The sequence below is a fragment of the Hylobates moloch genome, unplaced genomic scaffold, assembly GCF_009828535.3.
Source record: "Hylobates moloch isolate HMO894 unplaced genomic scaffold, HMol_V3 SCAFFOLD_15, whole genome shotgun sequence".
NCBI classification, from domain to species: domain Eukaryota; kingdom Metazoa; phylum Chordata; class Mammalia; order Primates; family Hylobatidae; genus Hylobates; species Hylobates moloch.
Window position 1 is genome coordinate 50,666,928 of NW_026652290.1, and position 22,446 is coordinate 50,689,373.

The window sequence follows — 22,446 nt, forward strand, 5'->3', positions numbered from 1 at the left end:
TTTTTTGCTGTCTCCCACCCCAACACTCAGCCTTGGTGCAGAATTGTCTTTCAGTGGCAGGGTCTCAGCTATTCATCACAATCAGAAACTAAATATACACAATAAGATGTGGCAACTTCCAAAATGTTATCCTTACCTCTGTGAATAAAGTGGGCTACTTTTTGGAAGTCTTTTTCCAAAAGTCCGCGGGACGTCAGTGCTGGGGTCCCCAGCCGCAGTCCACTGGGCCGCAGAGCGCTTCTGTCACCTACAAGATAAACGGGGCTCTGTCCCTAAGTCATCTGTCACCTACAAGATAAACGGGGCTCTGTCCCTAAGTCACATTGTCACCACTGTGATGGTGGTGCATTTAAAAAGGGACATGTGGGCAAAAGAGAACTGGCCTGAGGATACTGGCTGTCTCTAGCAAGGAGTACAATTGATTCAGAAACTAAAGTAGAAACCAAGGCACAAGGAGGCACAACCACGTTTTGGCCACTCTGAGTTAATTACTAGCATACAAAGTGGTCTGATTTGCCCCTTGCTCCTAAAAATGAGAGTAACATCTGTCTGGGTCTGAGATGCGTCATCAATATTTTGTTAACGGGTACCCACAGAGAAATGCAGCCTCTGGATTCCAGAGGCCCTGACCTCCCTCATCTAATGAATGTACCACCTCCAACAGCTCTACATCAATCTGCTCCCTGGCAGGGCCAAGTACAAAGGCACAGCCAAGAGACAGCCAAGGTATGGTCCCTTGTTTGTTTTTGTTTTTTTGAGACGGAGTCTCACTCTGTCGCCTAAGCTGGAGTGCAATGGCGCGATCTCGGCTCAGTGCAGCCTCTGCCTCCTGGGTTCAAGCGATTCTTCTGCCTCAGCCTCCTGAGTAGCTAGGACTGTGGTGCGTGCCACCACGGCATTTTTAGTAGAGATGGGGTTTCACCGCGTTAGCCTTCTCAATCTCCTGACCTCGTGATCCACCTACCTCGGCCTCCCAAAGTGCTGGGATTACAGGTGTGAATCACTGCGCCCAGCCCAGTTTTTTTTTTTTGTTTTTTTTTTAGACAGAGTCTCATTCTGTTGCCCAGGCTGGAGTGCAGTGGTACAATGTCCACTCACTGCAACCTCTGCCTCCCGGGTTCAAGTGACTCTTCTGCCTCAGCCTCCTGAGTAGCTGGGATTACGGGCATGCACCACCATGCCCAGCTAATTTTTCTATTTTTAGTAGAGACAGGTTTTTAACATTTTGGCCAGGCTGGTCTCGGATTCCTGACCTCAAGTGATCCGCCTGCCTCGGCCTCCCAAAGTGCTGGGATTACAGGCCACCGTGCCCAGCCCCTACTCCAGTTTTTATCTGAGGTCTGTCCCCAGAGCCAATATCTTCATCAGCTACAACTTTGGCCAGAAGAAATGCAGATGGGAGAGGAGTGAAGGAGAAGGCAAGGATGAGTCTCACCTGGACAGGTGTTCTTGTTGCAGGCAATAGAACAGGCTTCTAGCACCTTCTCAGCCCTTCCACCATCTGTGCCTTTGGAACGGAGATCCACGAGGATCAAATGGTTGTCAGAACCACCTGGAAACAAAGTTGGACACATAGAAATGTAGGCTAATTCTATGCCGTGAAGGAATCTGAGAAATGAAGGCGAGGACGAAGGTGGCCAAAGCAGATGAGGTCAGGAAGGTGAGCACCCCCACCACATGGCCTGGGATTCTAATCCCCACGAGAGATGCCTGTGCCTAAGAATGTGAAAGGAAGGACAGAGCACTTTTGAAAGGGGTAACTGATCATACAGCAGAGGGCCTGACACTCCCATGGGGAAGGGACAGCTTCCTCAGGCTGCTCCTGGCTTGTTTTCTCTGACAAGTTGCTTGGGTAATTCCCTAACATTGATGGTAAAGGCTCCCCCGAAGGCAGCACGAGTATTGGGCAGTGGTTCAATTTACTTTGGGGAGTAAGGGGCATGCTCACAGAGCACATTAGGTGCCAGACAAGGCAGCCTGTGGTAGGTTTTTCCCGCATCCCGTGAGGCTGATGGTATTATCAAAGTGGTAAGGTGACAACAGCAAGGCTAACAGAGTTTTCTGGACCTGGCCCGAGGTCACACAGGAGGATCCTTCCACTTTGAACCTTCATTAAGCTGGGGTATTGCCTTGGGTGCTGACAGCACTAGGGCCTCTGCTTCTGGGCTGTGTTGCGGGGATCCCTTTCAAGATGCAGGTGAGCTAGGGCTCCAGCTTGGCTTTGCAGCCCCCCAGCTGTGCCCACCCACTTGCCGTGTGGCTTTAGGCAGGCAGCTCAACATTGTGAAACCTCAGATGCCCATTTGTAACAAAAAGACCAATAATTCACAGGGCTGTCATGAGGTTTAAGTAAGATACTGGACATAGTGCTTCTCATAGCACCAGGCACCAAAGAGGGCATTCGCAAGCAATATCTGTTTCAACCGTGTGCATTGGGTCCTCAGATGGCAGAGTGACAATGACAAAGTCACCAGGGAGGGGGCAGGTCCATGCCATGAGATGCCCATGGTGACAGGGACTATGGCCTAAACCCTCACAACTCCAAGGTTGGCTCCCAGACCAGCATCACCCAAGGCCTGGTCAGAATCTGCATTGCACCAACAGCCCCAGGGGTGGTGTGCACATCCAAGTTTAAGAAACAGGGACCTAAAGCAGTGGTCCCCAGCCTTTTTGGCACCAGGAACTGGTTATGTGGAAGACAGTTTTTCCACGGATGGCATCGGGGGATGGTTTTGGGATGAAACTTCCACTTCAAATCATCGGGCATTAGATTCTCATAAGGATGCAGGTATAATCAGAAGGAAAAAAAGATAGTTTCTCGAAAGTGTCTAGGCCCAACCTGGATCCCTCACATGTGCAGTTCAAAACAGGGTTCAGCTCCTATAAGAATCTAATGCTGCCACTGATCTGACAGGAGGCGGAGCTCAGGTGGCAATGCTCTGGGCCCAGCTCACTTCCTGCTGTGCGGCCGGGTTCCTAACAGACCACAAACCAGTACTAGTCCGTGGCCTGGAGGTTGGGGACTCCTGAGCCAAAGCAGTCCGCACGAGGGCTTCTTGAGCTTTATTATTTGAAGACATGGAGGATGAAGGGAGAACAGAAAGTAAGTGAAGTAGAACATAAAAGAGGATGCGGCTGGTACTGCTGAGGAGACAGCACTGGCCCGGCCTTCTCAGGCACTGCCACACATGCAGGATTGGGTGGGAGTCCCACTCCTTAGACCAGAGGGCCTGTAATCCCTGTAAAGGGCAAAGGACACGGTGCAGAGAGTGGGCACTCGGGTCTACACACAGCAGGACCCATATTCCTGGACCACACCACTGCTAGCACAATCGGCAGTCTTGTGGGACTAGGTATAAAATCGCCCTTCCTCAGGAGGACTGAGTATGCTGCCTGCCAAAAAAATGCGTTCTCCCCGTGGAAAGCTGCTGTGACTGTGAGGTGGATGGCACCCCAGAGTGGGGCCCTGACCTGGGAAGTCCATCTCATTCACAGCCCATCAGCTCCAGAATGTACAGATCCAAGCAAACATGGCTATAGCAAGCCAACTTCCCAGGAACATGCAGCAAACTGGGAGGGGAGAGCCCCTGCACCCTCAGCTCAGCGGGGTGAGAGAAGACACTCCCATGGCACAGTGCAAGGCATCACCACACAGTCCTGGCTCTGCCACCTACCAGGTGTGTGACCACTACAGCCCAACCTCTCAGTTGAGCCTCAGGTCATCCTCCTGCAAAGCTGTTCTGAGGACAAGCAGTCCTTATGCTGGTGACCAATGGCAACTACTATTCCCATCATCTGTGGCTCACCCCAGGGGACGGCTCGCTGGTCTGAGGCAGGGGGAGGCTTTCCAGCTGGAGGCGAGGCTGACCTCCTCCCAAGGTGGGCCCCAGTCATTGCAGCTGCTGCAGCAGAGCCTGGGCCACATCCTGGTTGCACAAACTGAGAAGCAAGCCTTAATGCAACCACAAGAACAGGCCTGCCGAACACCATCTGTGTCTGTACCTGTGACTATTTTGTAGCCCAGCTCCGTCAGTGCCTCAGACAGAGCCCTGCAGTTGGCCACCACCTGGTGTTGATAAACTTTAAATTCCAGAGTCATAGCTTGCTTCAGTGCCACAGCAACCCCTGGACAGGAAGAGACAATGGGTCAGGAGGCTAGGATAGAATCACACACAGATGATGAGTCAAACAACATTCCTGTTTTTATTCAAGCTTCCTTGCTTCTCAACGTCACCCCTTGCTTTTGGGTTGGATTACATTTTCCTCCAAAATGATATATTTAAAAAAATTATTTATTATTATTATTTTTTTGAGATGGAGTTTCACTCTTGTTGCCCAGGCTGGAGTGCAGTGGTATGATCTCGGCTCACTGCAACCTCTGCCTCCCAAGTTCAAGTGATTCTGCTGCCTCAGCCTCCCGAACAGCTGGGACTACAGGCACATGCCACCATGCCCAGCTAATTTTTGTTGGTATTTTTAGTAGAGGCAGGGTTTCACTATATTGGCCAGGCTGGTCTTGAACTCCTGACCTCAAGTGATCCGCCTGCCTTGGCCTCCCCAAGTGCTGGGATTACAGGCATGCGCACCGTGCCCAGCCAAAAAAAATTTTTATATTTTTTGAGACAGGGTTTCACTCCCATTGCCCAGGCTGCAGTACAGTGGTGTGATCACATTTCACTGCAGCCTTGACGTTCAGGGCTCAGATGATCCTCCCATCTCAGTCTCCCAAGTAGGTGGGACTACAGGTGTGTCCTAACACACCTGGCTAACTTTTTTTAAGAGATGGAGTCTCGCTCTGTTGCTGAGGCTGGAGTGCAGTGGCACGATCTCGGCTCACTGCAACCTCCGCCTCCTGGGTTCAAGTGATTCTCCTGCCTCAGCTTCCCAAGTAGCTGGGACTACAGGCACGTGCCACCACGTCCAGCTAATTTTTGTATTTTTTAGTGGAGACAGGGTTTCACTGTATGTTGGCCAGGCTGGTCTGGAACTCCTGACCTCAAGTGATCCGTCCATCTCAGCCTCCCAAAGTGCTGGGACTACAGGTGTGAGCCACTGCGCCTGGCCACGCCTGGCTAATTTTTTATATTTTTGGTAGAGATGGGCTTTCTCCATGTTGGCCAGGCTGGTCTCAAACTCCTGGGCTCAAGTGACCCACCCGCCTCAGCCTCCCAAAGTGCTGGGATTATAGGCATGAGCCACCGCACCCAGCTGATATGCTTCTCTCTGAGGAACTGCTGTTGAGGTAACCTTTCCCTAAGCATGGAAGTTCTGTGCTAACATTACCATACCAAAGCTGTTAAGCAAGGTGGATTTTACATCCTTTTTAATCTTGATGTGTGAAAATGATTACTTAGCAGCCCTAAGAGCCAATGCTCTGATGTCAGATTATGCAGCTCTCTAAGGTCAGAGCGCAGGTAGGAGGTGCAGCCTTCGTCCTACCCTGCACCATTCAGACTCATCTGGTATCTCGCATTCAGTCCTGAGGGCTGCTTCAAGGGACACAGAGAATGGAGGACAAGGAGAACCCACGGGCCTGCGTCCTGCACAGAGCCTCCAATCAATACTTGTGAAAACAACTGGAAAGGGCGTCCAGAGCAGCTGGGGATGGGGTGATCCCTGCATCCCAGAGTTGAAGCAGCCATGGGTGCCAAGTGTGTAGGTGTGATGGGAGAACATGAGAACACACCCGGGATCCCAGCTCTTTCCACCCTTTATGCCTAATATCTCCCAATCGCTGTTGTCCCCAGGTTCCTCTCTAAAAGTGCTCGTGCGTCTCCTGACTGAGAAGCTACACCTTCCTCCTGAGCCCCTTAGCGGGAATGAGTTCTACCAATGTCCTTGTTCCATGAAGGCAGTGGGATAACTCTTGAGTCATCACAAATGTCCTAAGCTACTTGTATAAAGAGACAAAGAACAAGTCAATGAGAACCTGCTGGGCAGGCATGGAATCTGACTCAGGGGTCACTGATGTGGCACTGGTGCAGGGTGTGAGGGTCACACACAGGGGCCTCCACCACCATAGGCCAGGTCCATCAAGGGCAAGGGGGCTCATCCTGCAGGGTCTGGACCCCAATCTCTCTCACCTGTGCTTTGCCCTCTCCTAATTTTCAGATTCCTTCCCTAAGAGGGCGCCATGTACTTTACAAAACTCGGCCTGACCCACAGGTTTGCCTCTGGGTGGCCGTACACGTGGCATGGACGCCATTCCCTACTGTCCCTACCTTAGGCCACTCTCAACCATGCCCTACTCTGTGTTAGCATCTCCTGGACAGAGACAGCCCTCCAGCTTTTTCCCCAGCGTGGAAGTCCTGGCACATGATTTTGGAGGACAGGTGAGATGGGAATTAGGGGCCACAGGATGAGCAGAGGCAGATGATGTTTTACCAGCAATGGCGTGGTTGTGGGGACCTCCCTGCAGGCCAGGGAACACAGCAGAATTGATAAGAGACTCCAGGTTGTACAGAATCTCTTTGCCAGTCTTGGGATCCACACTTTTCACTCCTGGAGGAAGAAAAACATCACAATGGGATCATACGGGCTGTCCCCTCTTTTTTTTTTAGGCTCAAACCTAGACTGGCCAGGGAAGTATCAAGCACAAGCCTGGCCTTTATCCTGGCATGGAGAACTGGTTTGTAACGCAGTGGAACAGAGGGGTCCCTTGTCTCCTGAGGGTAGACCAGCATCCTTATTTTTTGGAAACGAGGACATCATGGATGACTCTGGCTGGAATGCTGGTTTCAGCACCTCAGCTGTCCACCTGCCTCCTCTGATGGCATCTCTTCTTAACACAACTAGAACAAGGCCTTAAAAATGAAAGGACAGGCTGGACGCGGTGGCTCACACCTGTAATCCCAGCACTTTGGGAGGCCAAGGCAGGCGGATCACGAGGTCAGGAGTTTGAGACTAGTCTGACCAACATGGTGAAACCCTGTCTCTACTAAAAATACAAAAATTAGCCGGGCATGGTGGTGTGCACCTGTAGTCCCAGCTACTCGGGAGGCTGAGGCAGAATTGCTTGAACCTGGGAGGCAGAGGTTGCAGTGAGCCAAGATCGTGCCACTGCACTCCAGCCTGGGTGACAGAGTGACACTCTGTCTCAAAAAAAAAAAAAGGACAGAAATTTCCCTCCACTAACATTGTAACCAAGAATTCAAGAATTTGCCCTGGACATCTTTCCTTAAAGAAATGTCCATGTGGCTGGGCGCGGTGGCTTACACCTGTAATCCCAGCACTTTGGGAGGCTGAGGCAGGTGGATCAGTTAAGGTCAGGAGTTCAAGACCAGCCTGGTCAACATAGTGAAACCCTGTCTCTACTAATAATACAAAAATTAGCTGGGCGTGCCGGGCATGGTAGCTCATGCCTGTAATCCCAGCACTTTGGGAGGCCGAGGCGGGCAGATCTCCTGAGGTCGGGAGTTCAAGACCAGCCTGACCAACATGGAAAACCCCGTCTCTACTAAAAATGCAAAATTAGCCGGGCGTGATGGCACATGCCTGTAATCCCATCTACTAGGGAGGCTGAGGCAGGAGAATCGTTTGAACCTGGGAGGCGGAGGTTGCGGTGAGCTGAGATCACGCCATTGCACTCCAGCCTGGGCAACATGCGCGAAACTCCCTCTCAAAAAAAAAAAAAAAAAAAAAATTAGCTGGGCGTGGTGGTGGGCACCTGTAATTCCAGCTACTCGGGAGGCTGAAGCAGGAGAACGGGTTGAACCCGGGAGACGGAGGTTGCAGCGAGCCGAGATTGCACCACTGCACTCCAGCCTGGGCGACAAGAGCAAAACTCCATCTCCGAGGAAAAACAAAAAAAGTGTCCATGTAATAATCCCAGCACTTTGGGAGGCAGAGGTGGGAGGATCACTTGAACCCAGGAGTTCAAGACCAGCATGAGTAACAAAGAGAGAACCCATGTCCACAGAAAAATTTAAAAATTAGCCAGGCATGGTGGCGCGTACCTGTGGTCCCAGCTACGCGGGAGGGTGAGGTAGGAGGATTGCTTGGGCCCAGGAAGTTGAAGTTGCAGTGAGCTTTGATTGCACTACTGCACTGCAGCCTGAGTGACAGAGTGAGACCCTGTCCCCAAAAATAAAATTTAAAGAGTCTCCAAGATGCGTTGAAGGAGACAATGCTCATGTGGCTAAATATGGAGAATAAGGTTGCTTTCTGAGAAAAAGTTAACCATCAATAATAGCTACTATTCAGTCATAATCGGTAACAATTAACATCTATCTAGAGCTTCTAGTGAGCCAAGAACTGCTCTAATCACTTTACATAAATTCATTTAATCCTCAAAACAGCAGTCCAAAGGGACAGGTACTATTATTACAGTCCCCACTCTAGAGGTGAGGAAATGAGGAACAGAAAGGCTGTACAACTAGCCCTAAAGTCATACAGTGGGTGTGTGGCAGAGCCAGTATTTGCTCTGATAGGCTGGCTCCAAACTCCCTCAGCACTGGATGAAATGAATCACATCAACACACAGTGGGGGAAAAAACCAAATGTCTCCTGGGCGGGTGGGAATGGCTACCTGCCTCAGAAACATCAGCACAGCTAAAAACGGTCCTTGGAGGAGCAGAGAGGCAACGGGGTGCTGAGAAGCTGAGGGGGCATGTGGCTGTGTCTAGTCCCAGCCAGGGGCTGGGCAAGAAGACCCTGCATCAGGTAAGAGTAATGTAGTCACCAGAGGGCTGGTGTCTCTGCTGATGCAAAGTTGGCGCATCAGGTCTCACCACAGGCTAAATGATGACCTGACCACTAACAAGCTTTCCCAGGTATGGGAATTCGAAAATAAGGGGAGTGCCTAGGGGTAGGTTATAAGGTAATGGAAAGAAAAACCTTCACTAAAATGATATTAATGTTTATACATCCACGTCTTCTAGTTTGACTACTATGAGTCTTTCTCTTGGAGAAACGTGACGGACCACTATAAGTTCACCAGAATAATGTAGCCTTGTGAGGCCTCCCAGTAGCCCCCAGCCAGCCATGCACCCTCCTTTCATTCAAACACCTGCCTCTCGAGTTCAGTGACCAGCACCATCCTAACACATAGTGGTTGCTGATCCCCCTCCTGTGTTCCTAGGACCTGGATGCACAAAAGTGAAGCAGGAGCTGTGTGGCTGACGGTCTCCTTCTGGGGATTCCTTTTTTTTCTTTTTTGAGACGGAGTCTCGCTGTGTCGCCCAGGCTGGAGTACAGTGGCACAATCTCGGCTCACTGCAAGCTCCACCTCCCGGGTTCATGTCATTCTCCTGCCTTCGCCTCCCGAGTAGCTGGGACTACAGGTGCCCACCACCACACCCGGCTAATTTTTTGTGTTTTTAGTAGAGACGAGGTTTCACCGTGTTAGCCAGGAAGGCCTTGATCTCTTGACCTCGTGATCTGCCCGCCTCGGCCTCCCAAAGTGCTGGGATTACAGGCGCGAGCCACTGCACTTGGCCGGGAATCCTTTCTGTAAAGCCTCACTGCTCCTTCCTAAGCAGCTCTTTAAGGGACTGGGATCTTAATATTTTCCAAGGATCCCAGGTCAGAGTTTTTCCCAGCTCCCTCAACTGAATCTGAACCCCCACGGGAGAAATGTAAACCATGGTACCCGTCTGTACCCAACATTCGGGAGCACACCTTTCCTGTAGAAGATCATGCCAGCTCGGCAGCCTCGCAGGGTCTTGTGAGTGGTAGTGGTCACCACGTGGCAGTGTTCAAATGGGGAGGGCACCACGCCAGCCGCCACCAGTCCGCTGATGTGAGCCATGTCCGCCATGAGATACGCCCCGTTCTCATCTGCAATCTTCCGTAGCCAGGCATAGTCCAGGTTTCGGGAGTAGCAGCTGGTTCCTGAGACAGGAAAGGTGACACAGCTGCATCAGAGATGTCCATGGGCCAGCTGAGTTGGCTTCACAGTGGCCTCTAGATATGCAGATCTGAAAGCCCAGAGATTTCTTCCCCTAAAATCTTAGAGCAAAAATGGAGAATGCCCTCAAAAAGCACCTCTGTGCTAAAGACAACCACTCTAACTCTTCAACGTCTTGGTGGTTGAGATGGCCCCAACTACTACTGCCAGCCCAGTCAGGGCCTGACATCTCTAGATGCTTCTCTGAGAACAGTCTCAGATCTTAATCTACATAGCACAAAAAGCAGCAAACACACATCTGTATCCTGAAAGAAACTAATATATGTGGACCCCAGAAACTCAGTTATCCAGGGCAGAAACTAGCAGTGGGCTCAACAGGGTGGGAACATCTTTCCATCCTCATTCTGTAAGAGGCACCAGGCTACTGGTGAACAAGGTCACTTTCCACCCCGCGCATCACCTGCGATGATCAGCTTCGGGTGGAAGAGGCGTGCGTTCTCCTCCAGCTGGTCATAGTTGATGTAGCCAGTGTCTGGGTTCACCTGTGGAATGTCAGGGAGGCAGGTTCAGGCTGCTTCCTCCAGCCACACCTGCCTCCTGTCCTCCCACTTGAACTCGCTCCACCCGCCATGACAAGAGGAATGATGTCCTAGATGAGGACTTGAGGGTGAAACAGGATACTGGTGTGTTCAGTCTGCTCAACCAAGTATGGCTCACAGACCCAGGAGTCCCTGAGGAGTCCCAGGGTTGTAGTGAGCCCTGCTACCGGGGCACTACCCCCTGAGAAGGAACCAAAAACCACCTGCAGATTGAAACAAATGTGACGGGACCACACAATGTAAACCAAAACGGTTACCTTCAGGAACAAGACCAAAATGCCTGCTAATACCACTTCTATTCCAAGTATAATGAGGCAAGAAAAAGAAACAAAAGGCATAACGATTAGGAAAGAAGAAATTTACAAACTGACATTACACACAGACAACATAATATACCTAGAAAATCAAGATGCTAGGGGCCAACTGTTAGAATAAGCAAATTTAGCAAGGTCACTGGATACAGCATTGAAAAACAAAAAGTAGGGGCCGGGTGCAGTGGCTCACACCTGTAATCCCAGCACTTTGGGAGGCTGAGGCGGGCAGATCATGAGGTCAGGAGATAGAGACCATCCTGGCTAACACAGTGAAACCCCGTCTCTACTAAAAATACAAAAAATTAGCCAGGCATGGTGGCGGGCGCCTGTAGTCCCAGCTACTTGGGAGGCTGAGGCAGGATAATAGCATGAACCTGGGAGGCGGAGCTTGCAGTGAGCCGAGATTATGCCACTGCACTCCAGCACTCCAGCCTGGGCGATAGAGCAAGACTCCATCTCAAAAAAAACAAAGAAAAAGAAAACCAAAAAGTATATAAAAGCAAGAAAGATAGAAAATGAAATGTAAGTAACAAAAACCATAAAAGGAAAGACATACCAAACCTTTACACAAAACATCATTGTGTTGTGTATTTTGTGTCACAAAATGCTTGACAAATTATAGTAATTAAGGCAGCATGCATTCGTGGAAGGGCAGAGCATCTGGCTTAACCAGAAGCAGAACCACACGCAACACAGGTCATTGGAGCCATGCCAATGGTGACGCTGCAGTGCAATGGGGAGAGGATGACCTTTTCAATCAATGGCACTAGATCAAGTGGGCATCCATTTGGACAAAAATGTTATCTGGATGCCTGCCTCACCCACACAAATCAATTCCATATTCAGCAATCCCACTTGTGAATCTATATCCTAAGAACTTGAAATCGTATGTCAAAGAGACGTGTGCACTCCCATGTTCACTGCAGCACTATTCACAATAGCCAAGTTACGGAATAAACCCATGTCCATCAATAGATGAATGGACAAAGGAAATGTGACACATACATATATATATGCACAATGTAATAATAATCAGCCTGAAAAAAGAAATTCTGTCATTTGCAACAACACTGATGAACTTGGAGGACCTTATGCTAAGTGAAATAGGCCAGGCTCAGAAAGACAAATACTGCATGATCTCACTTCTTTTTTAAGACAGAGTCTCACTCTGTCACTCAGGCTGGAGTGCAGTGGCACCATCTCAGCTTACTGCAACCTCCACCTCCCGGGCTCAAGCGATTCTCCCACTCAGCCTCCTGAATAGCTGGGACCACAGGCAGTGCCACCACACCCGGCTAATTTTTATATTTTTGTAGAGATGGGGTTTCGCCACGTTGCCCAGGCTGGTCTCGAACTCCTGAACTCAAGTGAGCCTCCTACTTCGACCTACCAAAGTGCTGAGATTATAGGTGTGAGCCACCACACCTGGCCATGTGATCTTACTTCTATGTGAAATCTAAAACAATCGAACTGCTGGGCATGGTGGCTCATGCCTGCAGTTCCAGCATTTTGGGAGGCCGAGGCAGGTGGACCACCTGAGGACAGGAGTTTGAGACCAGCCTGGCCAACATGGTGAAACCCCGTCTCTACTAAACATACAAAAATTAGCCAGGCGTCGTGGCGTATGCCTGTAATCCCAGCTACTCGGGAGGCTGAGGCAGGAGAATCACTTGAACCCAGGAGGCAGAGGTTGCAGTGAGTTGAGATGATGCCACTGCACTCTGGCCTGGGCGACAAAGTCAGACTCCGTCTTGAAAAAAATAAATAAAATAAAATAAATAAATAAATAAAACTCACAGAAGCAGGGTAGAATGTGGTTACCAGTCACTGCAGGGTGGCGGACAATGGAAAGATACTGAGCAAAGGGTACAAAGTTGCAGTTAGACAGGAAGAAAAATAATAAATATTTAGGGAGCGGGATATGTTAGTTAACTTGATTCAATAATTCCACACTGTATATACAAATCATAATATCACTGTGCATCCCATAATTATATATAATTTGTTTTAAAAAAAAGAAGTCAATTCCAAACAGACTGTAGATCTCATGTAAAATTTAAAATAATTTATTTTTCTTTTCTGGCAACACATCTCTTAGGAAGTTCATTTTATTAAACTTCTGTAAACATACGGGCCAGCCGGGCATGGTGGCTCACATCTGTAATCCCAGCACTTTGGGAGGCCGAGGGGGTCAGATCACCTGAGGTCAGGAGTTCGAGACCAGCCTGGCCAACATGGTGAAACCCCACCTCTACTAAAAACACAAAATTAGCCAGGCATGGTGGTACACACCTGCAGTCCCAGCGATTCGGGAAGCTGAGGGAGGAGAATCGCTTAAACCTGGGAGGCAGAGGTTGTAGTAAGCTGAGATCATGCCACTGCACTCCAGCCTGGGAGACAAGAGCGAAACTTTGTCTCAAAAAAAAAAAGGGTCAGCCAGATGTGGTGGCTCATGTCTGTAATACCAGCACTTTGGGAGGCTGAGTTGGGCAGATCACTTGAGCCCAGGAGTTCAAGACCAGCCTGGGCAACATGGCAAAACTTTGTCTCCACAAAAAATACAAAAATTAGCCAGGCATGGTGGCATGCGCCTCTAGTCCCAGCTACTCGGGAGGCTGAAGAGGTAAGATCGCTTGAGCCCGGGAGGCAGAGGTTGCAGTGAGCCTAGACAGAGCCACTGCACTCCAGGCTGGGAGACAGAGCCAGATGCTGTCTTAAAAAAAAAAAAAAAAAAAAAAAAGTCACAGGGAAGCACACATAACCAGCAGAGCACAGAGTGCACCACAGGAAAAACTGGGCTCTGGGATCTGAGAAGCCTCAGGGAAGAGGTGACGGGCAGAGAGGCTCCCTGTTCTGAAGGCCCTGCCCCAACCTTCCTTCCTCTTACCTTGGTGGCCCCCTCAGAAACTACCAGCACATCTGGAGTGAAAGGTTTCAGGATTGGTGGTCACTCTTTCCAAATAAAAAAGGCACTTATAATCCAACCCAACTATAGAAGCTTGCCACAAGGTTTCGGGAACCAAGACCTCATCTAGAAAGTCAAGCTGAAAGATGATTTGTGGTTTTGTTTGCTGTGTTTTGCTTCAAGGGAGTGGTTCTTTCTCAGTCACCTGAATTTGGCAAAGAAACTGTTTTATGAAATGAAATATCAACAGCTGACGTCCAGTAAAAATGGACGTAATTCACCGGGCATGGTGGCTTACGCCTGTAATCCCAGCTCTTAGGGAGGCAGAGGCAGGAAGATAGCTTGAGTCCAGGAGTTTGAGACCCGCCTGGGCAACACAGTGAGACCTTGTTCTCCACAAAAAGGAAAAAAAAAAAAAAAAAGATTAAAAAAATGGACATAATTCTAAAATTTTTTGTGTAGCCACAATTACCAAACAAGAAAAAAAAGCCTGTGCTGCTTTCTCCCTTTTTAATTTAATGGGTTTTTCAAAGGTTTTTATTTTCTTTTTTTAATCTTGAAAATGAGACAACAGAACAACTCCTAGAATTCACAGGCATTTATAATAAACTGCAGATGGGGTCCACAGTGCACAGAGGATAAAGAAGGAGACCCCAGCAGTCACTTAGGACCAAGGACAGGGAGGATTTCTCTAGTTACAGCGGGGATGGGCCAAAAACACAAAATAGAAGGTTAATGTTGCTGTTGCTCTAGGCTGGCCCTGCGTGGGGCTCTTGCTGTGGAGGGGGGCTGGGGCTGAAGGTGGAGGCAGGCGGTCTGGTGAAGGCTGGGCAGGGCAGTGGCCCTGGGACACCCCCTGACCTCCAACTCTGCAGCCCGGTGGGGTGGAGGTAAGCTGCCTCTGGCTGCTGGTGAATGCCAATAAGGTCTGTCTCCTCCTCCTGTCCACTGAGGGCAGGACTCACATCACCCCCACAGTGGGTGAGCTGCACCTCCTGCTGCCCAAGCTGGCCAGGGTCCCAGGCCCCACCTCTCCATGCCCATCCTGAGGTGGGTCCCCTCACTGCACCCACAGGACTGCAGCCTGCACAATGTACATGAAAGACGGGGGTGGCTGGAGGGAACTGGGTGCGGGATGCAGATTCTTTCTTTTTTTTTTGGAGTTGGAGTCTTGCTCTGTCACCTAGGCTGGAGTGCACTGGTGCAATCTAGGCTCACTGCAACCTCCGCCTCCCAGGTTCAAGTGGTTCTCCTGCCTCAGCCTCCTGAGTAGCTGGGATTACAGGTGCCCGCCAGCACATCTGGCTAATTTCTGTATTTTTAGTAGAGAAGGGTTTCACCATGTTGGCCAGGCTGGTCTCGAACTCCTGACCTCGGATGATCCACCCACCTTGGCCTCCCAAAGTGCTGGGATTACAGGAGCGCACCACCACGTATTTTTAGTAGAGACGGGGTTTCACTGTGTTGGCCAGGCTGGTCTCAAACTCCTGACCTCATGATCCGCTTGCCTCAGCCTCCCAAAGTGCTGGGATTACAAGCGTGAGCAACCGCGCCTGGCCTTTATTTATTTATTTATTTTGAGATGGAGTTTCACTCTTGTTGCCCACTCTGGAGTGCAATGGAGCGATCTTGGCTCACTGCAACCTCCGCCTCCCAGGTTCAAGCAATTATCCTGCCTCGGCCTCCTGAGTAGCTGGAACTATGGGTGTGCACCACCACACCCGGGGAATTTTTTGTATTTTTAGTAGAGACATGTTGGCCAGGCTGGTCTCGAACTCCTGACCTCAGGTGATCTGCCCACCTCAGCTTCCCAAAGTGCTGGGATTACAGGCGTGAGCCACCGAGCCCAGCCAAGACAAACTATTTTGTTACTATTGTGACATGTTTCAAAATCTAGCTTCAAGGCTGGCCTTGGCCAATGAGGAGAACTGTGACTGCAAACACCTAGGCGTTCTGTGAAAAGAAATGACTGCAAAAAAGAGCGCACGTGCAATCACCAGCACTGAGACAAAGGCTGAGTACACACAGAACCACGGAGAGCATGCACCCAAGACCATGCAATGCCAGCCAAGCAGAAAGATGCAATGCTACCTTTTTTCATGGTAACAAACATGAAACTAAGCAGGAATGGCACATTTATTAATAAAGAACATGAAAAGATGGTTCCTGGACAGTAGAAAGAATCACCAACACTGGACACTAAAAGAATAAGCAAGTAACCTCTTCTCCCCATTATCCTTCATCTTTATAGATAAATCACCATGCCTGAATAAGCCCACGCATCTTACAGGCATTTTTTGACCCAACTGTTTATACAGACAGGGTCCCAGGCAAAACAAATATTTGCCTGGGGCCCAGCACACCCTAGAGGCAGCCCTTGGCACTGATTCTGATGGTGTTGGTTCCACTGCTGGGCTGGCTGCATTATCAGGTATGTGCAGTGGGGTGGCAATGGCAATGGGGTGTACACCTGAGCTGTACAGGTGCTCCTCCACTTACGGGGTTACATTCCAATAAACTCATCATTAAGCTGAAAATATCATAAAGTCAAAAATGCATGTAATATACCTAACCTACTGAACATCACAACCTAGCCTGGCCTACCTTAAACATGCTGAGAACACTGTGGTACCCTACACTGGGCAAGACAGTTAAACACAAAGCTTATTTTATAATACATTGTTGACTATCTCATGTAATCTACTGAATACTGTACTGAAACTGAAAAGCAGAATGGTCGTTTGGGGGGGCTTGAAGTACAGCTAATAACGCATGTCACTTTTGCACTATCCTAAAGTTGAATGTCCTAAGTCAAACCACTGTCTGTTCCTCTGTAGCCACTACACACAGGCAGGGGCTGGCCCTAATGTGCCCATAGAGGACTGTAGCTGTGGATGGCGCCAGGCTGCTGGTTTTGGTGCTGGAGCTGGGGACGTTGCCATCCCTGTAGCTACTGCATCCTTGTGCTGCTGCTGGCCCACAGGGGCTCCGAGCAGAGATGTCACCAGGAGAGGGCAGAGCTGTGGAGGTGGTGGCTGTTGCTGGGGTCCAACTGTAGTGACCTGGTTGCTATTCCCCAGGGTTGTTATTCCCAGGAGTTGCCACTGCCCCTGCCTCATCTGAACTCTCCTCAGTAGTTGCCTCCCTCACTGGTTTCCCTGTGGCCTCAGGTCAGACCCTCGTCTCTCCATCCCAGCTGCCCCAGCGGGTCCTGAAAGTCTGAGGAGTCCCCATGGCAAGGAAATTAAAAACGGTGCAAGGTGGGGACTTCCTGTAGTGACACATAAACCAAACTTATCCCTACAGGCACAGCCAAGCATCAGAGGTTTCCCAAGGAAATAAAAGCTAGGAGAGAAACACATGCTTACCTTATAGGGCATAGATTCAAAGAAGATGGACGTGGCAGAGATTTTCTTCTTGTCTGTCATGAACCCATGGGTCAGGTGGCCCCCATCCGGCAGGTCCAGGCCCATGATGCGCCCATGGGGTTCCACCAGGGCAGTGTACACAGCAAAGTTTGCAGGGGAGCCTGAAATGAGTGGACCAGAGGAGACACGATTATTTCTAACCGAGGTACCACGCGGCATCCGGGACCTTGGCCACTAAGCCTTCACCCGAGTGGCGAGAACAGGCCTCGTGCCTTCCCTGAGCTCCAGGAGGTGCCCCTTCACCACCAGCCTTGAGAGGTGAAGTTCAGAGAGAGGGCACTTCCTAGGAGGGGGTACAGAGCTGGAAGCCCAAGGGCAATGCAGAGGGATGTGTGACTTATCTTTTATTTATGGCAGTTCTTTTTTTTTTTTTTTTTTTTTTTGAGATGGAGTGTCGCTCTTGTTGTCCAGGCTGGAGTGCAATGGCACGATCTCGGCTCACCGCAACCTCTGCATCCCGGGTTCAAGCAATTCTCCTGCCTCAGCCTCTGAGTAGCTGGGATTATAGGCATGTGCCACTATACCCAGCTAATTTTTGTATTTTTAGTAGAGACCGGGTTTCTCCATGTTGGTCAGGCTGGTCTTGAACTCCCGGCCTCAGGTGGTTTGCCTGCCTCTGCCTCCCAAAGTGCTGGGATTACAGGCATGAGCCACTGGGCTGGGCCTATGGCAGTCCTTCTTAGGACTCTTCTTGGTGCATGTCGGCCCTGGGGGATGCACATGAAGAGGCTGCACCGGGCCATATGGATGAGACAATCACCTGAGTAGGGCTGGACGTTGACCCCCCAGCACTGTGGGTCCAGCTTATAGGCCTGCAGGGCTCTCTTCTGACAGAGGGTCTCCAGTTCATCAATAAACTCAGTCCCGCCATAGTATCTGTGGGAGGAGAGCAGGAGACTTAGATCCACTCAGACCGGGAAACTCTGTGCTTCACAGAGGCCAAAGAAGCTTAGGGGTGGGACAGTGAAACTAAAGTGGAGAGAAGTAATGAGAAGAGCTTGTTAACATGCAGATGCTGAAGCCAGCATGATCAAGTGTTCCACCAATGCCTCTGGAATCTATAGTCAAGAGACCAAACCAGCTGTGCAACTTGGAGCAAGTATCTCATCTATAAAAAGAGGGGGTTTTGGCCAGGAGAGGTGGCTCACACCTATAATCCCAGCACTTTGAGGCGCCAAGGCAAGAGGATTGCTTGAGCCCAGCAGTTCAAGACCAGCCTAGGCAATACAGCAATACCCCCATCTCTACAAAAAATTTCAAAAATTAGCCAGGCGTTGTGGTGTGTGCCCATAGTCCCAGCTACCTGGGAGGCTGAGGAGGGAAGATTCACTTGGGCCCAGGAGGTAAAGGCTGCAGTGAGTTGTGATCATGCCACTGGACTCCAGCCTGGACCCTGTCTCAAAAAAAAAAAAAAAAAAAAAAAGAAAGAAAGAAAAAGAAAAAGAAAAAAAAAAAGGAAAGAAATCCTATCACATGCTATTAATACAACAGGGATGAGCCTGAGAACATTATGCTAAGTGAAACAAACCAGTAACCAAAAGACAAGCACTGTATGATTCAACTTTTATGAGGTCCCTAAAGTAGTCAAGCTTAGGCCAGGCACGGTGGCTCATGCCTGTAATCCCAGGAGGTCAGGAGTTCCAGACCAGCCTGGCCAATATGGTGAAACCCCGTCTCTACTAAAAATACAAAAATTAGCCGGGAGTGGTGGCGGGCGACTGTAATCCCAGCTGCTCGGGAGGCTGAGGCAGGAGAATCGCTTGAACCCAGGAGGTGGAGGTTGCAGTGAGCCGAGATCGCCCCACTGTACTCCAGCCTGGGCATCCCAGCAAGACTCCGTCTCAAAAAAAAAAAAAAAAAAAAATTTAAAGTAACTACATGCAATGGCTCATGTCTGTAATCTGAGATTTGAAAGGCTGAGGTGGGAGAACTGCTTGAGGCCAGGAGTTCAAGACCAGCTAGGCAACATAGTGAGATCTCAGCTCTACAAAAAATTTTTAAAATGAGCTTAGTGGCTTGCACCTATAGTCCTAGCTACTTGGAAGGCTAAGGTGGGAGGATCCCTTGAACCCAGGAGTTGGAGATTGCCGTGAGCTTTGATTGTACCACTGCACTTCAGCTGGAGCAATAGAGTGAGACCCTATCTTTAAAAAAAAAAAAAAATAGGCCGGGCCCAGTGTGGGGGCTCACATTTGTAATCTCAGCACTTTGGGAGGCCGAGGTGGGCAGATCACCTGAGGTCAGGAGTTCGAGACCAGCCTGACCAACATGGAGAAACCCCATCTCTACTAAAAATACAAAATTAGCAGGCATGGTGTTGCACGCCTGTATTCCCAGCTATTGAGGAGGCTGAGGCAGGAGAATTGCTTGAACCCAGGAGGCGGAAGTTGCAGTGAGCCGAGATTGCACCATTGCACTCTACCCTGGGCAACAAGAGCAAAACTCCATCTCAAAAAAATAAAAATAAATAAAAAATAAATAGGCCAGATGTGGTGGTTCACACCTGTAATCCTAGTAATATGGAAGGCTAAGGTGGGAAGACTGCTTGAGGCCAGGAGTTTGAAACCAGCCTGGGCAACATAGCAAGACCGCGTGTCTATTAAAAATTAGCCTGGTGTAGTGGCACACACCTGTAGTCCTAGCTACAGAGAGGCTGAGGCAGGAGGATTGCTTGAGCCCAGGAGTTTGAGGCTGCAATGAGTCACGATTGCACCACTGCACTCCAGCCTGGGCAAGACAACGAGACCTTGTCATTCATTTATTCATACATACATAACTTTTTTTTTAAACCCAGAACTTTGTTTTTAGGTTTGTATCAAGCAAAGTCGTTAATGTTAGGTCAACATCATTTTCTCTTTTTTTTTCTGAGATGGAGTCTTGCTCTGTCTCCCAGGCTGGAGTGCAGTGGTGCGATCTCGGCTCACTGCAACCTCCACCTCCCAAGTTCAAGCGATTCTCCTACCTCAGCCTCCAGAATAGCTGGGATTACAGGCATGCACCTCCACACCCAGCTAATTTTTGTATTTTTAGTAGAGACGGGGTTTCGACATGTTGGCCAGGCTGGTCTCGAACTCCTGACCTCAGGTAATCCACCTGCCTCAGCCTCCCAAAGTGCTGGGATTACAGGTGTGAACCACCACGCCTTGCCTATGTTTTCAAATATTGCCTTTGATTATAAATAATGTTCCAAAGACAGATTAATATTAAATTATATTACCAAATATGATAATGAAAACATGTAATAATTACCTTTTATTTTTATTATTTTTTTTGAGACGGAGTCTCACTCTGTCACCCAGGCTGGAGTGCAGTGGCGTGATCTTGGCTCACTGCAAACTCCACCTCCCAGGTTCACACTACTCTCCTGCCTCAGCCTCCCGAGTAGCTGGGACTACAGGCACCAGCCACCACGCCCGGCTAATATTTTTGTATTTTTTTTAGTAGAGACGGGGTTTCACCGTGTTAGCCAGGATGGTCTCGATCTCCTGACCTCGTGATCCACCCAACTCGGCCTCCCAAAGTGCTGGGATTACAGGCATAAGCCACTGCACCCGACCAATAATTACCTTTTAAAAGAGCCCTTTAATTAGCTAGGCACAGTGGCTCACGCCTGTAATCCCAACACTTTGGGAGACTGAGGCAGGTGGATCACGAGGTCAGGAGATCGAGACCAGCCTGGCCAACATGGTGAAACCCCGTCTCTACTAAAAATACAAAAAAAAAAAAAAAAATTAGTCGGGTGTGGTGGCGCACGCCTCTAGTCCCAGCTACTTAGGAGGCTGAGGCAGGAGAATCGCTTGAACCTAGGAGGCGGAGGCTGCAGTGAGCCAAGATTGTGCCACTGCACTCCAGCCTCATGACAGAGCGATACTCTGGGAAAAAAAAAAAAAAAGCCCTTTAACATGAATAAACCGTGTAATTACACTTCTATTTAAGTTGTGTGTTTGTTTTTTTTTTAATTTAGAAACAGGATCTCATTCTGTCACCTCAGCTGGAGTGCACTGGCAAAATCATAGCTCACTGCAGCCTTTGATCTCCTGGGCTCAAGCAGTACTCCACACCAGTCTCTTGAGTAGCTGAGACTACAGGCGCATGCCACCATGCCTGGCTAATTTTTAAATTTTGTTTTGGAGACAGTGTCTCACTATATTGCCCAGGCTGGTCTCAAATTCCTAGCCTCAAATGATCCTCTGCCCTGGCCTCTTAAAGCACTGGGATTACAGGGGTGAGCCAACACACTCAGTCCCCTTCTTAAAAATGTAGAAAACGGCCAGGCGCGGTGGCTCACGCTTGTAATCCCAGCACTTTGGGAGGCCGAGGCAGGCGGATCACAAGGTCAGGAGATCGAGACCACGGTGAAACCCCGTCTCTACTAAAAATACAAAAAAATTAGCCGGGCGTGGTGGCGGGTGCCTGTAGTCCCAGCTACTCGGAGAGGCTGAGGCAGGAGAATGGCGTGAACCCGGGAGGCGGAGCTTGCAGTAAGCCGAGATCGCGCCACTGCACTCCAGCCTGGGTGACAGAGCAAGACTCTGTCTCAAAAAAAAAAAAAAAAAAAAAATGTAGACAACATCACCCCTTGCTCAATACATTGCTGTGAGAATCGAATGAAATATTAGTTTTGAAAACACCTGGTGTCAGCCGGGCGCGGTGGCTCATGCCTGTAATCCTAGCACTTTGGGAGGCCAAGGCGGGCGGATCACGAGGTCAGGAGATCAAGACCATCCTGGCTAACACGGTGAAACCCCATTTCTACTAAAAATACAAAAAATTAGCCAGGCGAGGTGGCGGGCACCTGCAGTCCTAGCTACGTGGGAGGCTGAGGCAGGAGAATGGCATGAACCCCGGGGGGCGGAGCCAGCAGTGAGCCGAGATCGCGCCACTGCACTCCAGCCTGGGCAACAGCGAGACTCCGTCTCAAAAAACAAACAAACGAAAACACCTGGTGTGGACCGGGTGCAGTGGCTCACAGCTCTAATCCTAAGCACTCTGGGAGGCTAAGGCGGGTGGATTGCTTGAGCTCAGGAGATGGAGATCAGCCTGGGCAACATGGTGAAACTGTCTCTACAAAAAATTAGCTGGGTGTGGTGGGGTCTGTCTGTAGTCCCAGCGACTCAGGAGGCTGAGGTGGGAGGATGGCTTGGGTCCAAGAGGCCAAGGCTGCAGTGAACCTTGATCACACCACTGCACTTCAGCCTGGGCGAGAGACAGACCATGTCTCAAAAAAGGAAAAAAAAAAAAAAAAAAGAAAGAAAACACCTGGTGTTAACAAAATGCCTTAGCCTGAAAGAAGAAAGGAAGGAAAAAGAAAAAGAAAGGAGAGAAAGAAAGAAAACACCTGGTGAATTCTTCA

At 49.6% G+C, this 22,446-nt stretch overlaps 1 protein-coding gene across 5 annotated transcripts in view; it reads right to left on the reverse strand.

Annotated features, from left to right (window-relative positions):
• The window catches only part of SHMT1 (serine hydroxymethyltransferase 1), a 35,032-nt gene that overhangs the window by 1,264 nt on the left and 11,322 nt on the right, over window positions 1-22,446 (reverse strand). For all 5 annotated transcript variants that reach the window (XM_058428977.1, XM_032178680.2, XM_058428978.1 and 2 more), the window contains exons 4-11: window positions 17,854-17,969; window positions 17,034-17,194; window positions 10,308-10,389; window positions 9,619-9,831; window positions 6,385-6,501; window positions 4,003-4,125; window positions 1,436-1,552; window positions 137-247 (exon numbers count right to left, since the gene is read on the reverse strand). In XM_058428977.1, coding sequence (XP_058284960.1) covers window positions 137-247; window positions 1,436-1,552; window positions 4,003-4,125; window positions 6,385-6,501; window positions 9,619-9,831; window positions 10,308-10,389; window positions 17,034-17,194; window positions 17,854-17,969 — 1,040 coding nt within the window. The remainder of the gene's footprint in view (window positions 1-136; window positions 248-1,435; window positions 1,553-4,002; window positions 4,126-6,384; window positions 6,502-9,618; window positions 9,832-10,307; window positions 10,390-17,033; window positions 17,195-17,853; window positions 17,970-22,446) is intronic.